The sequence below is a fragment of the Mirounga angustirostris genome, unplaced genomic scaffold, assembly GCF_029215605.1.
Source record: "Mirounga angustirostris isolate CCGP_5_RB_7025 unplaced genomic scaffold, mMirAng1.0.hap1 SCAF_12, whole genome shotgun sequence".
NCBI classification, from domain to species: Eukaryota; Metazoa; Chordata; class Mammalia; order Carnivora; family Phocidae; genus Mirounga; species Mirounga angustirostris.
The window spans coordinates 12,380,258-12,396,388 of record NW_026991720.1 but is presented as its reverse complement, the minus strand read 5'-3'; the positions used below and the strand labels follow the sequence as shown (position 1 = coordinate 12,396,388).

Here is a 16,131-nt window from a genome sequence, read left to right as displayed (position 1 = left end):
CCTTCTAGCTTCCAAGAAATAGAGCATTATTTGCTGACTTTCATTCATTCATTCATTCATTCATTCAGTTATTAATCAAATACTGGGTCTTTGAAAATCACTGTTCTAAAAAGTGTGTGTGTGTGTGCGTGTATGTAATCTAAATCAATGAATAAGACATTGTCCTTTTCCTTATAGGGATTTTATTCTACCAAACAGAGATAGCCAATAAGTAAACATTAAAGAAAGATAATTTCAGATAGTGATAATTTATATGACAATTGTGAAATAAGATACTATTATAGAATAACTGAGGCAGGTATGGGATGGGGTGAACAGGGAAGCCACTTTGGACCCAGAACAGAAGAAAGAAGCTTCATGTTCTCAAGGAGTACTGATATCTGTGGGAGCACAATAAATTGGCTTTATTCATGGGAGGGTAATGTCTTATTAACCTGGTTTATCTCTAGGAACGTTTTCAAACAGCATACTTTATTCCTCAAGAATTTTATAGATATAAGGCAAATTATCTATGGGTATTCTGTTTTTGTTTTTTGTCTTGGAGATGTTTTTCTCATGTTCACTGTTTTAAACCCTTTCATTGCAGGACCCAGCCATTTCTGGCAATGAGACCCAGTATCGCCCATTCACCAGAGGGCAGGACAACAATGTGTTCATCAAATGGCCCAACAGCAATGACATTGTCTGGGGAAAGGTGAGCCTTGGGAGAAGATGCCCATAATTAATCAGCACCAGAATGTCTTGATTAAAAGAGGCTGTCAAAAAAAAAAAAAAAAAAAGAGGCTGTCAATAAATCTTGGCAAAATATATGGGTAATTAATAAATTATGAATGAGTAGAAATCTGCCTGATGCTGATTAATAAGACCAAGGTTACAGGTCTAATTCTCTAAAATATCAGTGAGCTTTGTTCTATTATCTGGATCTATTCTGGTGCTCCACCCCTTATGCATTCCAGCGGGTCATGTATCAAACCTAAAGAAGTCCTTTAAGAATGGCTCTGAAGTCTCTGCCTGCCAGGCACCCATACTCAAAACTTGTGTTCATCTTTGACCTATGATGCTTAGCATCCTCCATATCGAAATAAATCATTAAGCCCTGTAAATTCTCCCTCTCCTCATGTCTCCTTTAGTTCCTTTTTGTGACCTCAGTCTTCATCTGTTTGATTTATAGCAACAGGATTGTAGGTGAACTTCCTAACCCCAGATGACAGAAGCTCCTAGGCACGATTCAGAGCAGAGTCTGAATCTGTGCTATTTCCTATTGTTCTAGGTGCATGCCATGCTCACCGTGCCTTTGAATGTTGCCTTCTCAGCTTATCCAAATAATACCTGCACTTCAAGACCAGCTCAAATGTACCCCCCTAGGAAGCATCCAATGACCAGTTTAACTCTCCCTATTTCTTCTTTTTCCTATATTAGTATCCTCAGAGAGGATAGCATGTCACTTAGCACGCACATTTTATCTGTAAACTCTTAGAAAACAAGGGCTAGAGGGACTCCTGGGTGACTCAGTGGGTTGAGAGTCCAACTCTTGGTTTCAGCTCAGGGTCCTGGGATTGAGTTCCACATTGGGCTCCCTGCTCAATGAGGAGTCTGTTTGAGGATTCTCTCTCCCTCTGCCCCTCCTCTCGCTCATGCTCTCTCTTCCCTATCTCTCTCTCTCAAATAAATACATCTTTAGGGAAAAAAAAAAGAAAACAATGGCTATTTCTTACTTAAATCTCAGTAGATACAGTGCCTATCATGTAGTGTCAGTAAGCGTTTGCTGAATGGATTAATTAATTAATGTATATAGTTAATGTCCTTCTAGATACAGATGAGATTGGTTGAAACTCTGGATTTTTTTAATGCTATGTGTATTTGGGGTCCCCAATAAGTGATAATGCTGCTTAAGAATATTGAGGCTAAGTTTATAGGTTGTGAATGAAATCAATCTTAGTTCTTTAGAGTCATGTTTTAAATTTGTTATTTTTGAAGAGAATTTTGTTATATGTCTATGACAGATCTCAGAGCAGACATTTGAAAGGTGATTGTTCAGAGGATGTATTTAAAACAGATTTAGCTCATTTTATTTTTGAACTTAATGATTTTGAAAGCTTATGAAATGAGTCAAGGGACCCTAGCCTATTTTCCCCTAACAGAATTCCATATATTCAGATTTTACAATTTAATTAATGGCAAAGATCTCCAAGAATTTTATGGAGATGCATGTCATTAGAGTCTGACACGTGAATCATCTCATGGTCCATGTGCAATGCCTTTTAGAGGTTTTAATTTTTCTTCTTTTTTCTCTAGGTTTGGCCAGAACTGCCCAATGTGAATGTGGATACATCCCTTGACCATGAAACTCAGGTTAAGGTATAGTTACGTGCAGATTTCTGTCCACGTTGCCCTAAACATCTGGATACTTACGAGTCTTATCCCAGCACTTGGTTAAGCAGCTCTCTGAGCATGCTTGTCAACTGGTAATTTCTTGGTAGAATGAGATCCTCAAACAGAAAACATAATAAGCAACTAAACTGGAAATGTGTAGAGGGAAATCAAGTGAAATGTCTTCACATGTATGCCTTTAATAGGTCGTATTTTGTTTAAATCCAATGGTGCTTGAAAAATAATGAATTGAAGTCCAGAATATTTTCCCTGGAGAGGTTATGGACAGACTGGGGTTTTGATGAATCGTGCCCATATAAGACAATATGCCAGCCAGTTCAAAAGGGGTAATGTTTTTGAACTCAGCACTTGATGCCATATCAGCCTGGGCATCTAGCAGCCCCTTTAAACTCGGCAGCTCCCTTTTCCCTGGGTGACTGGTCTCCTTTGTTTGACCAGTGTAGAAAAAAACATTTGTATGTCTAAAGTTTGATCATTTAGACACAGATAGTTAATTTTGCAGTTCATAGGATTAAAGGCCCAGTCATTAAACAAATCTCATGTTTAAAGGGGATTTAACACTCTCTAACCTCCTTCTAGGAGAATAATGAATGCAGTCAGCCTTCTCTGATCTTTGTGTTCATAGTAAACTCTGTAGAAGCAACAGCAGAGCCTGAGGCTAGTTTCAGACCCTGAGAGGGGCAGTGCCTTGCACAAGTACCTGCTCCTCACCCCTTCCTGGTCCCCAGACTCCCCTTCCCGGACAGCCGGACAGGCAAAGACCCAATGTGAGAGTATGTGTTTACTCCTACAGCTGTACAGAGCCTACGTGGCTTTTCCTGACTTCTTACGTAATAGCACGGCTGCATGGTGGAAGACGGAAATAAAAGAGCTGTATGCGAATTCTGAAGAGTCAGAGAAGAGCTTAAAGTTTGACGGATTGTGGATTGTAAGTGCACGCTTAGTTGGTTTTTCTTTGGAAATGTTAGGAGTCAAACCATGGAGAGGCAATTCAGAGACAAGCAAAGGAGGGAGCTAAGGCTGGAGGAGTGAGAGAGAGGAATACTCTTATACAGTTGAGGTGCTGGACCCCCAGAGACACAGAGATGATTGTGGGTCTGCCCAGGAACATGCCTGCAGAAGCCGAAGCCCATGGAGGATATGTGCCGCTACGGAAGATGCTGCCAGAGAAAGGGGGAGAGGGACATAGACCCCAGCTTCTCTTATCTCCCACCCTCCGGTCGCTGGCCAGTGCCTCCCACTGGCCAAACTACCCAGAAGCAGATGCTAGGGGAGCCTAAGGGCCCATCCTGTGATATAGGACGGAGCTGGGGCGGGCAAGGCATGAATGCAAGAGACAATAGGCGTTCACCATAGTGCTGGTACAGACTCATCTTCAAAGGCCGGTTCAGATGTTGCTTACACATGTCAGTTGGGCTTAAGAGCAGGGCTTCCTGAAATGTCTGCAGGACATGGTCCAAAGGCTCTTCTATTTGTGCTTTTCTAGGGATGGGCGGCATATCAGCATTCCAGTTTTCTTCCTCACTGTCCAGTGGCCTGAAATCCTGAGCGTATTCTAGGCCAGCTCTCAAGGGCTTCACAGGTCCGGGCTAGGCTGAAAGAAGCTCATAATTCACCCAGAGACAGACCTACAAGCCCCCTGGCCGCCCTGGGGCTTCTCTGGCCACTATTCTCAGGGTGGATCGGCCCAGAGCGGATGTATGAAAGATTAGCCCAAATATAGGCAAAGCAAAGAGGGAAGAGCTGTGGGTAGCTTTGAGGACTAGGGAGATGATTGCTCTGGGATTTTTGTTCTGCTGGCGGGCAGATACGGCTGAAAAACTCAAAATAGTAAATAGTTCCCCAAATACTTGCCTTTGCCCTAGTATGTCCTGTTTAAGGTAGTCCAATTTACAAAACCTTAACTTTTCTGCTAACAAAGTAGGCAGTGAATTTTCACCTCAGGAACCGCTACTTCTTGTACTTAAGTAATAAATCCCCCAAGTATGATTTGATTTCCAGATTTGGTTCTGAGTTACCCACAACTCTTCAGGACAGCATCTACTGCAGAAAGCGAGACACTCCTCCTTGTGTTTGGTCTCTGCTGATGTCAGAATTAGTCCAAGCTACTGGACTAAGAAAGAGTAGGGGAATATAATAGCAACCATTGGCCACAGATAAAAAGTGAGTAATTCACACATAGGAAAACAAAGATGGGTTTCTTGTGTGGGGAGATGTATCAAGGAATCTCCTTAGGTCATGGATTCAGCATAATCTCCATATTTTTGCTACTGTGAAGTAATCCTCACAAATTTAAAAATGCCAGGTAAACTAGGAGTTTCACACTCTACTTAGATGAACATGGGTTCTTAGAGTCCATTTGGGTCAATGCCTTAGAGTAAACAGAGTCAATGAAATTATTAGCTGAGGGCTTAAATAAGATGTGTTCACCTCTGTGAAGCGGTGTCCTTCAGAGCCAAGGCCACACTGCCTCTGACATCACAGAATCTTTCTTGTTAACTCATTGCAGGATATGAATGAGCCATCAAACTTTGTGGATGGATCTGTCAGGGGCTGCAGCGATGGAATTCTTAATGATCCACCCTATATGCCATGTATGTAAATGATTCCTTCATCAAAACTCTGAAAGTTTTCCTCTTATTGTCAAAGCAAAGCCTAATTTTGGAGAAAGAAAATACTTGTACACATGACATAAAATCCCAAATAGAATAACCTTGAACAAGTGTGAATTACTAATCAGACATAGAAATAATGACATGATGTATTATGAAAGAAACCAAGCAATGCACGATTACATTTGTAACTATGAACTGATTGCTCACACTTTAAACAACCCCCCACCCCGACACACAGAATATTTTGATTAAAGAATGAAAATCTAGGCTCTGTACTCTCTGCCCATGTCCACAGACTCTTCATGAAGGACATGCCCTAGTAGTCCTGTGGTACAAACGGAAATAGAGCATTATAGGACCTTACCATCAAAGGCATCTCAGAAAGTTGAATCCTCTCACCTTACAGAAACCCAGGGAAGGAAGCAACTCACCTTCTTAGAAGCACCAAACAAGTAGTTTGTGGGACAGAATCTGCTAAGTTTCCTGACGTTTAGTCACGGTTATGCTGTCCAAGTCTCACTAACACCTGTGTTCCTTTCCCTCCTCCTTCCCTCCCTCCCCTCCTTCCCTCTTTCCTTCCTTCCTTCCTACTCCTTCCCCCCTCAATATTTATGTATCAGACAAGTGCTAACAAATCAGAAAATTTAGAGACCTTCATACAGTTGATTGAAACAAGATCTATTCCCTTGAGAATGTTACCATCTAGTGGGAAAAAACAGTCATAACAACAAAGGAGTTTCTTGTGCTGATAAGTGGGCTCTGATGGCACTCTATAAATAGCAGAGGACAATGAAGCGTGCCTTTCCCAGCTCCACACCCTGTCCTTACCCTTCATTAGTTATAAAGTCACAGCATGTTGATTTTTTTTTAAAGATTTTATTTATTTATTTGAGAGAGAGAATGAGAGAGAGAGCACATGAGAGGGGGGAGGGTCAGAGGGAGAAGCAGACCCCCTGCTGAGCAAGGAGCCCGATATGGGACTCGATCCCGGGACTCCAGGATCATGACCTGAGCCGAAGGCAGTCGCTTAACCAACTGAGCCACCCAGGCGCCCCACAGCATGTTGATTTTGTAGACAAAATAATTCTTGAAATTGGAACTGTTATGGGTGACAAAGTCGTTGAGTGAAATGGAGAAATAGCAAGCTAATGAGCATTTCTTGTGAGTGCACAAAGCAAGTTGTTCGGGAAGTAACTCGCATTTCCGCTCAGATTTGGAGTCCAGGGACAGGGGCCTGAGCAGCAAGACCCTGTGCATGGAGAGTGAGCAGGTCCTGCCAGATGGCTCGCGGGTGCGGCACTACGACGTCCACAGCCTGTACGGATGGGCCCAGGCCAGACCCACCTACGAGTGAGTGTGTTCCTAGAGTGGCTGGCTCAATCCCCAGAGCATGCAACTCTTGATCTCGGGGTCATGAGTTTGAGTCCCATGTTGGGTGTAGAGATTAAACAAATAAATAAATAAACTTAAAAAAAAAAAAAAAGGAAGAAACCTGCCTAAAATTTAGTCAAACTGAAGGGAATGTTAAGGCCTTCCTGGTCCCCTGGATTCCTTGCCTCTGTGTCTTCCACCCTTTGCCAAGGGGACAAGTAGGAGAAGCCACACCCTCACCTTGAGGCAGTTTGTAAGACCTTTCGCTTCCTGCTGACTCAGGACCTCAGGTGCAGCCAGAAGTGAGTCACCAGAACTTTGTCCTTTCATGGCTCTTTGCTGGGCTTGCCCAGAGCCTTGTGCATGTGCTGTCTTTTCGGTCCCCAGGAATATGTAGGAGCTTTACAAAGTTCTCCCTGGTGCTACTTCTCCAGGATTTACTCTAAGACCAGCCGAGCTTTGTTTGTCCCAACTGAACCCCAGTCTGAATACCTATGATGGTGCCAGAAAATGGTTATTGTTTTGGTAATTCCCCGGCTTGAGAATTTGTTTTCCCCTGCTGAGTTGAGCTCTGAGTCCAATCAAATGGCCGCAACACCTTGGGAATAGAGATTTTCCAGGGGGCTGGACGCTAGAACAGAAGTGTTAATTATGCTCGGGGGCTGGTGCTTTCCACAGAGCCCCCAGAGAGGTCAGACCTCTGAGGCTGCTGCAGGGCTGCACTGAACTAGGGATGGGGTCGGCTGAGAACAGCCCCAAGTTCAAATCCCGCACACCACGCTGTCCTGCCAAGATTTAGCGGTTTTTCTTGGACAGACATTAGTCATTTCTTTCTAGAGCTGGTTAATTTTTAGAGTTCTGCAATGGTCAGTGACAAAGCCCTTTGCATCACTCACATCTACCCTTCCTCTCTATCCCTGCCTTATTTCAGGCCTTCATTATCTCTCAGACATGTGTGTGTGGAGGGCAGGGGTATGTGGGGGGGGGTGTCCATCCACGTGGGGGTTTATGTTGGTGTGAAATATTGGAAGTGACCTAATGGATTAATCTTTACCCCAGTAGCTTTTCCTGACATCATTTACTGAATAATTCATCTGTGTCTATTGATTTGTAATGCTTTCTTCAGCAAATATGTGGATTGCATTACCTACTCGGATCTGTTAATAGCCTTTCTCTTTTTGTTCCATTGATTTTCCTCTCACACAATTGTTTTTATTTTCTTACTGAGACTGCAGGCAGAAGACCTGCCTTCCGTAGCCAGATATTTGAACACCTTTTGTGTATATTTGTCCTTGTGTGCCAGATGTATCCCACTTTGTGAGGAGTAGCACAGAGAGAGAGTATTACCAAAGAGCTCTAGTCATATATACTTTTATTTGGATCCTGGCTCTGCCTCCTTGGTCTTTAAATGTCCTCTGACAAATTGTCTAAGTTCTCTGAGCCTCAGTTTTATAACTGTAAAAGGAGGCCAAGGAAACCTTCTCAGGAGGTTGTGAGGCAGTAGACATGGGAGCGACCAAGCTGATACCTGGTTCGAGTAATTGTTCCGTAAACACCTGTCTCACACCTCACCCCACTCCTTCCTGCCACCTCTATGTAGGCAACTAGTTAATTCAATTTTTTTTTTTTTAAGAAGGAAATCCACATTTAGGGGATGATGGATCTCCAGTTGTCCTGCTGTGACTCTTAGCGTCACCTTTGAATAGTAGATGCTTCCAGGGAAGACGCTTTCTGGCTCCAAGTGGAAAACCATTGCCAGCTCATACTCCAGACTGGCGCGGCTCTCTGTAATGAAGCCCCATGGCTGTCCATCTTCGAATTCACCCCCAAGTCACCTCCTTGTTCCCTTCCAACCAGAGCTGTGCAGGAGGTGACGGGACAGCGAGGGGTCATCATCACCCGCTCCACATTCCCGTCTTCTGGCCGCTGGGGAGGCCACTGGCTGGGCGACAACATGGCCGCGTGGGACCAGCTGAGGAAATCGATCACTGGTGTGTGGGCTTCCTCCCAGGGGCCTCTGCTGGCAGGGAGGGGACTGGGTTGGATGCCCGCGGCCACACTGGTTATTTCTACGTATCATCCACATGGGCAGAGAAAGCAGCAGGCGTTGACTTCTCTGTGGGTATGAGTTGTAGTCTCTACCCATCTTTGGATATTTTCATCATGGGTGGCCCAGGGCTTCGAAATCGGGTATGGAAGAGACAGGGCAAACCTACCCTCTGAAAGGGCTACTTTGTCCAACACAGCTGTGTCTTCTCATTGCAGGCATGATGGAGTTCAGTCTCTTTGGAATACCGTATGTAAGTTACATTGGGACCATTATTAATTACTCAGTCGGATTCCAGCGTGTCTGCAACCTACAAAAGTCCCACCTCATGTTCTGATTTTGCATCTTCTCAGACAGGAGCGGATATTTGTGGCTTCTTTGGAAATGCCGAATATGAGATGTGTGTTCGCTGGATGCAACTGGGGGCCTTTTACCCTTTTTCCAGAAACCACAACACCATCGGGACAAGGGTGAGGTGGCAGCTGGTGCTCAAATCACAACTTCTTTATTACCCTCAAAAGTAGCAGACTTCTTTGTTGAGGAAAAATCATAAAAATCAGAACCTCCAGTTCATAGAAAACCCACAGAGTTCAAAACCCCAGAGTTATAAGCAATCCTCAGGAATATCCTTTTGCTCATGTCTTGGGGAATACATGCCTATGAGGACAGTAGGGTTTGTAGCTCCCTATGGGGCTAAACTAGAAGAAGCTCCTTTTCCTTAGAGAATTTTTATTTTACTCAAATCCATCCAAGCTCCATCAGTGCTGCAGAGAGACCCATCTCTCCAGCCCTGTGCAGGGGACTTAGGAGTCTGTGATAAAGAATGGGAAGCAAGTAGCCCCAGTTTAGTTGGACAGCAGGGGCAAGAGAAAGGATGGGATAGAAATGAAGGGTGGGATCTGTGTAACTGGTACATGGGACATGTGTCTGCTGACCTTTTTCTGATAGCGTTAGGATGGCATAAAGAGATATCTGACACGTGTTCCTTTATCTCTTTAGAGACAAGACCCTGTGGCCTGGAATTCCACCTTCGAGATGTTCTCCAGAAAAGTCCTTCAGACCAGATACACCCTGCTGCCCTATCTCTACACTTTGATGCATAAAGCTCACGTTGAGGGCAGCACTGTCGTCCGACCCCTTCTCCATGAGTGAGTACAGCCTGTTCCCCCAAGCAGAGGTTCTGGCCATGTCTGGGGGAGAGCCCTCTGCAACAGTCCTAACACTTTGGTAGGGTTTTCATACTTTTTTTTTTCTTTTTTTTTTTAAGGTTTACGAATGACAGCAAAACATGGGATATAGACTGTCAGTTCATGTTGGGTCCTGCCCTCTTAATCAGCCCCGTGCTGGAAAGTGTGAGTTTTCCATCACAGATCAGAAGCCCTCAGTCACATAATCTCAAGTACAAGAAGGGCATTTTAAAGATCATCTTGTCCTGCTCGCTGTTTTCCAGCAAACACCTTTCTAGAACACACAAGGGAGATCTTTTCCTTTTTTCAAAATCCCCATTAGTGAAAACCTCACAACCCCAACTGATTTCTCATTTTAGTGTCTTGTTACCCTGCATCGTTGTAAAGTTTACCTTTTTAAAAAATTAAGTTTTCTTTATGTTTGAAGAATTTTATCAGATCTTTTTCAATCAAACTTCCCAAACTCAGGGTGCCTGAGTGACTCAGTGGGTTAAGCATCTGCCTTTGGCTTGGGTCATGATCTTAGGGTCCTGGGATTGAGCCCCATGTCTGGCTCCTGGCTCAGCGGGGAGCCTGCTTCTCCCTCTGCCTCCCCCTCTGTGCTCTCTCTCTTTCTCTCAAATAAATAAATAAAATCTTCTAAAAAATCTTAAAAAAAATTTTAGAACTTCCCAAACTCTTAAAATCATTAATAAAATTCCCATTGTTATCTTAATCCTACAGAAAGAATTTTAATAATTAAGTTATTGGAATATACATAATAATGTGTCAATTTTATGTTTCAGAACACTTTTGAGACCCGTGCTTATTTTCCCAGGGGCCGTTGGTATGACTACAGCACGGTAAGAACTCAAATATTTTGTGAAGAACCAAACTGGTCCTTGCTGGCTGGAGGGGTGGCCAGCACTTTCTCCTGACCTTGAGGCACATAATTTCTAAGGCAGTAATTTTCAGCCTTTCAGCCACGCAAGGTTTGCTTAAATAAAAGTATCCACAAAAGCATAATTAGGTAAAATGTAACACCCATAACACATTGACTTTTCTCCCACCCCCACCTGCACCTTTTCTGGAGAATACAGAGAAAAGACTAGATTTCCAGAGTTTTTAACAAAACTGAAATCAGAGATTTTTTTCTTCTTTTACTTGCTCTTCCTTGCTGACTTTCGACCATGCTTCCTTAGAAAGACTTGTATTAAAGCGTGCAGCTATTCATTTCATCTCTTTATCTTCATCCTTCCTTGCTTATATTCCGTCTCCTAGGAATCTGGCAGTGTGTCGACAGGTGAGTGGAAAATCCTGGGCGCTCCCCTTGACCACATCAACCTTCATATCAGAGGAGGCTCCGTCCTGCCTTGGCAGGAGCCTGCGATGAACACTCGCGCCAGGTAAGGAGGAGTGATGGTACTGATGGCCTCCCTTTGTCATAATGAGGCATCCTCACAGACGCGGTCTGCCCTAACCAGGGCTCTGTGCATACAGAAGCCCAATCACAGACCCTCTCATTGATTCAATTCCATAAGTGCCTTCTGACTGGGGTCTGGGGGAGAATGCATTCATGAAGTCAGTCTTGGGGAGATCTTTTATCTGTAGCTCTGCGTCCCAGGCCTGGGGCAAAAATTTTCTTTAATTTTTATTTTATTTTTTTAGAGATGGAGAGCATGTGTGGGGGTGGGGTGTGGGGGGAAGGGGCAGAGGGGGAGGACACTCCATGCTGAGCACCGAGTAGGAGGGCTTGATCTCACCACCCTGAGATCACGACCTGAGCCAAAATCAAGAGTCCAAGGCTTAATCGACTGAGCCACTCAATCACCCCTGGTGTAAAAATTTTCTTGAGGGCAGTAGCATTTACCTCTTTCCACATTATTAAAAAAAAGCTGGGAATATTAATGAGCTCCTTGATTGATGATGGCTATCCAAGGGTGATTTATTACTTATTTCCAGGTCTACATTGGTCAACTCAGGATAGATTTTATATAAATATAAATACTCATATATTTATTTTATATTTGCATGTTTATATTTGTATATATATACTAAATTAAAAGGAACATGTTATGTCAAGAGAGACACACATAAAAAGAACTATAACCATTCAAAAGGAGAGAAGTTAACTCAGCCTTATGGTGTAAAGCATGGTTTCACATGAAAGAGAGCTTTGAACCGAGTCTTGAATAATAAACAGGATTTGAATATATGAAGACAGGGAAAGAAATATTCTGGGAGCATTAAAGAGCTAGAGGTGAAAAATGAGTTTGGTTTGGGGAATAGTAAACCAATCAGTTTAATTGGAGAGTAGATAGGAAGAGGGATGAAATAAAATTCAAGCAGGCTAGGATCAGGTCATGGTGGGGGTAAATGGCAGACCAAGTACTTTGCATTTTATTCTATAACAATCTGGAAGCTACTAGAGGGTTGTTTGGTGGTTTTCTTCCTAAGGAATTCATATCTTATCATATTACTTATAATACGTATGTAAGTAAAGTATGTTTATTTGATTTTTTAAGTGTCTATATTTTTAATCCACAAGAAGATCATGCCTAACAAATTCGTATTAATTATTAAAAGTTAAATCTTTAAAAAATTAAATATTTTGAAGTATATTCAAATCAAAGGACATTGATTATACATATTTGGTATTTATTTACCATAATTATTTATAAGTCCCTACTATAAAGAAACCACCTCAAAATTCCAAACAATATAATATTTTCTTTCATTACATAAAATAATTTAAATATGACTATACTTAATGAAAATTGGTTTGCACATACATCCTTTGAGATGGAATCCATTTCTCTTTGCAAAATATATTTTCATAGACAAATATCTAAGTATATCTCAGTTTAATGGTATTTACATGTTTTAATGTATTATATAGTAGACATTTTCGTGTATAATTTTAAAAAATGAAATTCTGTTTTAAACCATCTAGGAAACGTTAATACTTGAGGGGTGTGCAATAAGCTCTTTTATAAAGAAGATACATTTTAATTTATCTATTTTTAGAAACTTTATGTGTATTTTTATGTACATTTTTAATGCATTAATTTTTTTTGTTATGGATGAGTAATATTTTCAACAGAAACTGTCCTTCATTCTTACAACCTATTATCTAGAGAAAAAAATAACTCCTTTTTTTCCCCTAGTCGACAAAAATTTATGGGATTGATTGTTGCATTGGACAACAATGGGAAAGCTGAAGGCCAGGTATTCTGGGATGATGGACAGAGCATTGGTGAGTATGAGCATTCCAGGGTTTCCATACAGCATGCAGAAAAACCATAGCTCAGGATATAGTTGGCATAACCTGAAAATCTATTTCTAAACCTGTTTCTGCTACTGTTATAAAGCGAGGGTGTTGGGAGAATTTTTGCTATTTTTGTTTGCTCTTTATATTGTAATTACTATAGAATAGTATATGGTCCCCAGCTTTGTAGGTTCAGCAACATGACATTATGGGTTCAGCCAGGGGTGATCTATCTCTGTATAACTAACTGCCTTGCTCTGATAAAAGTGTGGATGCAAGTATCAGGCTGACCATTCATTCATTCTCAGTGGTTCACAGACCTGGCTCTGTTATTTGGGCCGGCCATCTATTACCAGGCAGCCTGTTCCTCCTAAGAAGGCTCACTCAGGAGACAAATTAGAGCTCAGAAAATTTCTTAGTGTCTCAGAAGTAGGGAATTGAGCATTTTCAAAAAGATGCTTACATCAGTGAAATATTACTTTGTATACTTTCCCCAATCTAGGGATATGACAGTGCTACCTGAGATAACTGGGATTTGTCACTATAGTCAGAACATCCTCTTCCTTAGACATCTTTATAGAAATACTGACATGTTGTTACCAACCGACACTCATTTTCCAATACTAATTGCTGACTAGAACATTCTAATCTTATAACGTGTCACAGTTTCTGAAATTATGGCTTGTTTTTCACTAGTAATATCTTCCTTTTCATTTTCTTCATTATGAGGGTAATATATTGTCATTAAAGAAAATATTTTAAAGACAGAAAACTAGAAAAAAGTAATAACTTAATATTATTGTTGTATTCTTTTGCTTTCATGTTACTTAAGAAAATGCTTAATTTTTTATATCACTTAAAACATACCACATATTTAATTTCTGAGTGCTGTTTCTTTGCACTTAGCATAACGATAGAAATATGTCTAGATGTTATCGTATACTCCTTATAAACACCAGTATGATTACTATATCCCACTGAGAGGATATGCCACAATTTATCTGACTTTCTGTAATTACTCTCTAATCTAGGGTACAGGATGTTTTCAGTTTTCATTGTTATAAACACCATCAAGTTTTAAGCTTTGTTTGTGTTTCAGATTATTTCCATAGGGTAGATTCCTAGAAGTGAAATTATTGCTTTTTTAATCAACTTGATTGAGTTGTATTTATACAAATAAAATATATCCATCCTAAGTATACAGTTCAATAAATTTTGACAAATAGATACATTTATATTGCCACCACCACAATCAAGATCTAGAATATTTTTATGACTCCAAATTTCCCCTTCTATATCTTTTCAGTGAACTACCCCCCACTCCCAACCCCGACTTCAGGCTCTTACAACCACTGATCTGCTTTCTGTCACTCTAGATGAGATTTGTCTTTTCTAGGCTTGACGTAAATAGAATCATACAGTGCGTATCCTTTTGTGCTTAGCTTCTGTCACTTAGCAAAGTTATTTTTGTAGCAAAATGTGTTGCCATCTGGTGGCATATAAAAGTAGCTTATTACCTTTTTTAAAATTTTATTTTATTTTATTTTGTGATGTTAGTCACCATACAATACATCATTAGTTTTTGATGTGGTGATCCATGATTCCTTGTTATCTTTTGACTCCTGAATAACATTCCATTGTATGGGTATACCCTAATTTGTTTATCCATTTACTTATTGATGAACATTTGAGTTGTTTTATGTTTTTCACCATTATGCATAAACCTGCCATGATTATTTGAGTATAAGTCATTTTGTGATCATACGTTTTCATTTCCCTTGGGTAAAAACCTGGAAGTGAAATTGCTGGGCTGGGTCAGATGATAATTGTATGTTTAACTTTTGAAGAAACTGCCCAAGTATTTTCTAAAATGGCTATACGGTTTCTCCTTACTAACGTCAATAATTCAGAGTTCCAATTTCCCACATCTTCACTAACACTTGGTGTTAGTGTCAGTTTTTAAAATTTTAACTATTCTAGTAGTACATAGTGCATCTCATTATGGATTTAATTTGCATTTCCTTGATGCTGAACATCTTACGTTTATTGGCTATTTGTATGTCTTCTTATTGAGGTATTGATCCAAGTCCTTTGCCTATTTTTTATTATGTTGTCTTTTCCTTATTGACCTGTAGGAGTTATGTATACCAGTCTTTTATCAGATATAATTTGTATCTCCCTGTCTGTAACTTGCCTATATAATTCCTTTATAGTATCTTACAAAAAACAAACTTTAATTTTGATAAAAGTCCATTTTTTTCCAAGCTTTTCTTTTATATTTGTGCTTTTTGTGCCTTGGTCTAAAAAGCATTCTGGTACCAATTCTAACATGTGTGGGGGTTTCCCCATACCAACAAGTGAATCTGGGACACTAGGTGTCCTACAATTCAACTCAATTCTGACACTGTCTACAAGGAGATAGCATTGGATCCCACAGGTTAAGAGCTCAGTCCCACAGGATTGCCTCCTCCTCCCTTTCCCACTTCATACTAAGCTGGGTTGTCACCCATGCTTCTGAATAACCCACTGTAGATTGGAGGTTCCCGCCTTGCGATTCAGACACCAGTTCGAAGTCCAGGTTGTTACCTGTACCTCACACTAACTGGCTATAAATCAGAAGTTCCTACACCCACCTGCTCAGGTTTGATGAATTTGCTAGAGCAGCTCCCAGAACTCAGAGAAACATTTTACTTATTAGATTACCAGACTATTATAGAAGAATATAACCCAGGAACAGCCAGGTGGAAGAAATGCGTAGGGCAAGGTATGTGGGAAGGGGCTCAGAGCTTCCATGCCCTCTCCAGGGATACTACTTTCCCTGAACCTCCACGTGCTCACCAATCTGGAAGCTCTATGAGCCCCATCCTTTTGGGTTTTTATGGCAGCTTCATTACACTGGCATCATTGGCTACATTATTGGCCATTGGCCATTGAGTCAACCTCCAGCCCCAATCCCCTTCCAGAGGTCTCTGGGTGGGGCTGGAAGTTCCATCCTTTAGATCACAGGGTTGGTCCTGGCAACCAGCCAGGAACCTGAGGTGCTTTCCATAAGTCACGTCATTAATATAACAAAAGATACTTAGTTCTTATCGCTTAGGAAATTCCAAGGGTTTTAAGAGCTCTGTGGCAGAAATGGGATGAAGACCAAATACCTATTATAAGTCACAGCATCACATGGCCTAACCCAAGGTTACAGAGATTTTTCTCCTGTATTTTTGGAAATTTTAGAGTTTTAGCTTTTACATTTAGGACTGTCACCTATTTTGTATTAAA

The 16,131-nt window shown here is 41.2% G+C and overlaps 1 protein-coding gene across 1 annotated transcript in view; it reads left to right on the top strand.

Annotated features, from left to right (window-relative positions):
* Nucleotides 1-16,131, top strand: part of MGAM2 (maltase-glucoamylase 2 (putative)) — an 85,227-nt gene that overhangs the window by 55,830 nt on the left and 13,266 nt on the right. Inside the window, exons 32-44 of the mRNA XM_064575629.1 lie at nt 587-694; nt 2,296-2,358; nt 3,185-3,319; nt 4,901-4,985; nt 6,218-6,356; nt 8,235-8,368; nt 8,643-8,677; nt 8,778-8,894; nt 9,424-9,572; nt 9,692-9,776; nt 10,397-10,453; nt 10,872-10,996; nt 12,758-12,846. Of these exons, the coding sequence (XP_064431699.1) occupies nt 587-694; nt 2,296-2,358; nt 3,185-3,319; nt 4,901-4,985; nt 6,218-6,356; nt 8,235-8,368; nt 8,643-8,677; nt 8,778-8,894; nt 9,424-9,572; nt 9,692-9,776; nt 10,397-10,453; nt 10,872-10,996; nt 12,758-12,846 (1,321 nt within the window). The remainder of the gene's footprint in view (nt 1-586; nt 695-2,295; nt 2,359-3,184; nt 3,320-4,900; nt 4,986-6,217; nt 6,357-8,234; nt 8,369-8,642; nt 8,678-8,777; nt 8,895-9,423; nt 9,573-9,691; nt 9,777-10,396; nt 10,454-10,871; nt 10,997-12,757; nt 12,847-16,131) is intronic.